The sequence below is a fragment of the Emiliania huxleyi genome (assembly GCF_000372725.1).
Source record: "Emiliania huxleyi CCMP1516 chromosome Unknown EMIHUscaffold_1733, whole genome shotgun sequence".
In the NCBI taxonomy this organism is placed as follows: Eukaryota; Haptophyta; order Isochrysidales; family Noelaerhabdaceae; genus Emiliania; species Emiliania huxleyi.
Window position 1 is genome coordinate 1 of NW_005200849.1, and position 4,418 is coordinate 4,418.

General features: G+C 64.5%; 2 protein-coding genes across 2 annotated transcripts; one reads left to right on the top strand and one right to left on the bottom strand.

Annotated features, from left to right (window-relative positions):
- Positions 1 to 3,058, bottom strand: EMIHUDRAFT_460679 (hypothetical protein; the record flags this gene model as incomplete). The annotated part of the gene is made up of 6 exons (XM_005784054.1): positions 1 to 319; positions 474 to 854; positions 1,059 to 1,136; positions 1,217 to 1,265; positions 2,065 to 2,639; positions 2,750 to 3,058. Coding segments are annotated over 6 exons (1,711 nt in total), but the record flags the coding sequence as incomplete, so codon positions are not given.
- A 751-nt stretch (positions 3,059 to 3,809) lies between these two features.
- Positions 3,810 to 4,394, top strand: EMIHUDRAFT_253481 (hypothetical protein; the record flags this gene model as incomplete). Its single annotated transcript, XM_005784055.1, has 3 exons — positions 3,810 to 3,898; positions 3,974 to 4,076; positions 4,152 to 4,394. Coding segments are annotated over 3 exons (435 nt in total), but the record flags the coding sequence as incomplete, so codon positions are not given.
- Between the last annotated feature and the right edge of the window lie 24 nt (positions 4,395 to 4,418).

Here is a 4,418-nt window from a genome sequence, read left to right on the forward strand (position 1 = left end):
CGATCTCCTTGCGCAGCTGGTCGCGCTCCTTGTAGAGGGCGGGCAGGTCGGAGCGCTTTGCGTCCTCCTTCGCCTTGGCCGCGTCCATCTCGGCGCGCCACTTCTCCTCCTCCTCCTTGGAGGAGTTGAGCTCGGCGTTCTTGGCCTTGAGCTGGGTGTACAGCTCGTTGTGGTGCTCCTTGACCCCGCGCAGCGACTCCTGCGCCTCGTCGAACTGCTTGATCATTGGCTTGTTTGCGGCGAGCCGCTTGATGTCCTCGATGATCTTCTTGTCCTCCTTGACCGAGGTGGAGGTGGTCTGCTGCTGCATCTCCAGCGCCTGTGAGGCGAGGCCACGGGTGTCGGCGCGTGCGCCGCGCGCCGCCGCCGAGGCGTGGCCCGAGCGAGAGTGGCCGCTGGCTGCGTCCGGCCGGCGGCCGCCGAGCCGCCGCCGCCCTGTGGGGGAGTGGTGTCCCTCCGCGCGCGCTCCGCACCTTGATCTTCCGCTCGATGTCCTCGACGGAGAAGAACTGCAGCTCCGCCTTTAGCCGCTGGGTCAGGTCCTGCTGCTGCTTCTTGAGCTCGTCCGCCGAGGAGATCTGGTCATAGATGGACCGCTTCTCTTGCAGCAGCCGGCGCGATTCGGCGCGGACCACGTTGAACTTGCTGCGAGCGGCCGTGAACTCGGCGTTCTCGGTCGGCTGGTTGCGCGTGTCCACCGTCGCCTTGATCTGCTCCAGCCGCGCCTGCTTGTCCACGAGCTTGTCGTCCTGCTCCTGCAGACGCTGCTTCAGCAGAGCGTCGTCTGGCTTGCTGACCTTCTTGATCTCCTTTGGCTTCTCGTCCTTGGGCTTCTCCTCGACGGGCCCGGCATCCTACCGCCGGGACAGGCGGGGGTTGGAGTCACGCGGAACGCAAAAGCAGCAGAACACCATCGGTTCTGCGTGCAGCGCTCCCGGCGCAGGCGCTGAGACCGCCTCTGCCCTCTGTGCTTGGCTGCCGCCGCAGCCCCGTCCCGAGGCACGCACACGCGCAGCAGAAGGCCGTGTGTGTGTGGCGTCGCCGCCGGTGGCGCGCACCGTTGGGACGGGCTCAGCGTTCGCGGCCTCTTCTGCTGCCATCAGCTTTCTTGCGCTTAGCGCGGAGCCACGCCGCCCCTGAAAGGATGCAGGCAAAAAGAAAGCAGAGCGGCAAAACAAGCCGCTTTCGCACGGATCGGCCCTCTTTATTTCGCGACCTCGGCCTCACGGGTCACGGCGCAACCCGGCTCTTTCTTGGAGCACTTACTTGGTCTTGGAGTGCGATTGGTTGGCAAATTCGGGTCGGAGCGTAGCGGAGTGAGTGGGCCCCGAGTCTGAAAAGGGTGGCGACGGACGCTTGCGTCCTAGCCTCCAACAACGCCTCCCCGGCGCAGAGGGGCCCCCGGAGGGATGCTCAACCGCTCCACGCCACGCCGCTTGCGGCGGTCCTATTCCCAGCTCCGCTGAGCCGCCGTGCGTTATTCGACTCTCTTTTGCTCGTTTTTGAGAGCGGCGGTTGGGTGGGAGGCGGTGGCATTGCAGGGTCATCAGGCGCGTGAGTGAGACGGTGAGCGTACATGAGTGTGGCGGGGGGGGGGGGTGGCGGGAACAGCGCGAGTGGAGGCGAGCGCGGTGATAGTGAACGTGGCGGCAGCGAGGGTGGCGGTGGCGTGGGAGGTGGTAGCGAGGTCAGAGGAGAGGGTGGCGGCGGCGAGGGCGGCGGTGGGTTGCGCGGCGGCGGCGAGGGCGGCGGCGGCGAGGGAGGTGGAGAAGAAGGCGGCAACTCAGCGGCCACTCGGTCGGAATGCAGGCAACTGGTCGCGGCTGCGGAGACGAGTCGTCGACGCAGTTTGGAATGAACATGTGCCCGTACGGAAGAGGAAGTGGGCCTTGGGCGCTAGCAACGAGGTCTGTCGGGCGGTTGTATGCAAGTCGCAGTGGCAGGCAACCGGCTGTCTCCTTCGTGACAGCAGCCGCGCGAAAGGGAGCAGCAGCCGCTGAGACCTCGAGAAACTCTTCCGCGAGGTTTGCTGGTAGTGTCGCGCGAAGCACACGTAGACGACACCTCAGCCGGTCGTACGAGCCGGAGTTCGTCTTCTGCGCCTTGTGTGAGGGAGGCGCACCGAGCGAGTGTAGGGAGACACCCTCTTGCGTGCGCGCTTCCCACGCGTAGTCCACCGCGACCAGGTCTTTCATGACTGTCCACTCGCGGCTTGGCAGCTGCAGCAGCGCGCCGACGAGCTCGCTGGTCATGGATGCCCCGTGGCGAGCAGCGAGACGCGAGAACACAGTGCAGGTCTCGCCGATGGCATGAGCGAAATCATGAGTGGTCAGCGCCTCGAGGCGTAGGTTGCCACGACACACTCGCACGCGCGTTCCATCCTCGAGCTGCACCACGTACCGATCAGCTTCAGCTGAGTAGCCGGCGATTGTGCCACACTGCTCATTCATGACAGTATGGGCAGCAAGCTTGCACAGCGCTACCTTGGTTCCTGCAGGCGGGACGCAGCGGCTCGCATCGACGTCATCATCGTCATTTGCCATCTCGGCATCGTCGGCGCATTCGTGCTTTGCTCCGTACATATCGACTAGCGCAGCGCGGCCAGCGCTGGTTTGGAGCTTCGAGACGAGCTCGAGCACCTGCAGGCGTGGGGGCTGCGACTGGTTGGGCGCGAGCGGTACGTGCGTCAGCGGCAGTGGCAGCAGCGGCTTGCCTGCGGCAGCTCATCTGTGCCGGCCGCGTCTAGCACCATGCTCATAACGCTTTTTGTCTCCGACCCTCGACGCAGGTTCTTCTTGGCATTGGCACGCTCTTCGCCGCCGACGATCTCATACGTGGTCCCTTGCATCTCCGCTGCGTGAACACTCCATTCTTCCACCACGAGCTCGAGTGTGTCGGCCAGCGATCGAGAAGTTGCTTGTTTGGGCCGTGCGACATCGAGGAGACGCTGCAGCATCTTGACGGCGTAGCCGTCGCCATCGTCGGAGCCCTCATCAGCAGCGGCTCCGCTTTCGCCCACCTTCCTCTTGCCGCCAGCGTGTCGGAGCGTCGAGAGCATCGTCGCTAATGGTAATGCGCGCGAAACGGACGGATGACGGTGCAACTCCGACCCCACCCCCTCAGTTGCGGGGGAGAGACTTATAAAAAGAAAGCAGTGCGGAAAAACAAGCCGCTTTCGCACGGATCGGCCCTCTTTATTTCGCGACCTCGGCCTCACGGGTCACGGCGCAACCCGGCTCTTTCTTGGAGCACTTACTTGGTCTTGGAGTGCGATTGGTTGGTAACCTCAGTCCTCACACCCAGGGCAAAGAAAGAGTTTAAGGGCGAAAAGAAAGAGGTGTTGCTGAGGTGAGCGGCAATTCTTCTGTGTACCTGTGTTAGTCCTCCCATCCCTCCCTCCCTTGGATCCCTGTGTTCTTTCTTTCTTTCTTTACCTGTGTTAGCGCCAGTGCGCGCCAGTCCCGTGCGTGCCCAGAAAGAAAGAAAATAGACAGCCAAGGGAGGGATGGGAGGACGGCACGCCGCCACCACACAGGGATTTTAATACAGGGATTTAGTCCCGTGCAGACGCCGCAAAATTCTTCCGCAGAGAAGTCCGCGCCAGTCCGCGCCCTTGTCGTGCCAGTGTGCTGTGAGAGACGCTTATTCAAAGAATTCAGACGGGGAGGACGGCACGCCGCCACCACACAGGGATTTTAATACAGGGATTTAGTCCCGTGCAGTACCCAAAATTCTTCCGTCAGGCACCCCTGAGGTGCACTCTCTCCGACGAGGATCGGAACAGGCGTGTGACCGCAGTAACGACAGCGATGCGGCTTCTGCTAATCGCAAGCGCGGTCGGACTGTCTCAGCAGCTCGGCGCCGTGCCTGCGAGCACGGCACGCGTCCAGAGGAGCAGGTTTCCGGCCGCCGGTGCAGAGAAACCGACAGAAGACCGCGGAAACCCACCGAGTGCGCCACCCCTGGATCTCAGGAGCGCGGCGCCACGCGCTGTCGAGGCTCACCGCGGTGCGCTCCGCTCGCGTCTCGTTGGCATCGGCTCGGCTGCGCCGGACACCGTCGTGACCAACGAGCAGGTGAGCCCGCCGCCTCCTCTTCCCGCTCCCGCTGGCTCGCACAGGAGCTGAGCGCTCCCCGCCGCCTCGTCGCAGCTCTCGTCTGTGGTCGAGACTTCGGACGACTGGATCTCCCAGCGGACGGGCATCCGGCAGCGCCACCTGCTCGCGCCCGGCGAGGGCCTCTCCACGCTCGCGGCGCGGGCGGCGCAAAAAGCGCTCGAGAGCAGCGGCGTGGACGCGGCCTCGGTGGAGCTGGTGGTGCTGGCGACCTCGAGCCCGGACGACCTGTTTGGCGACGCCGCGCACGTCGCGCGCGAGGTTGGCGCCACCGGCGCCGTCGCCTTCGACCTCACCGCTGCG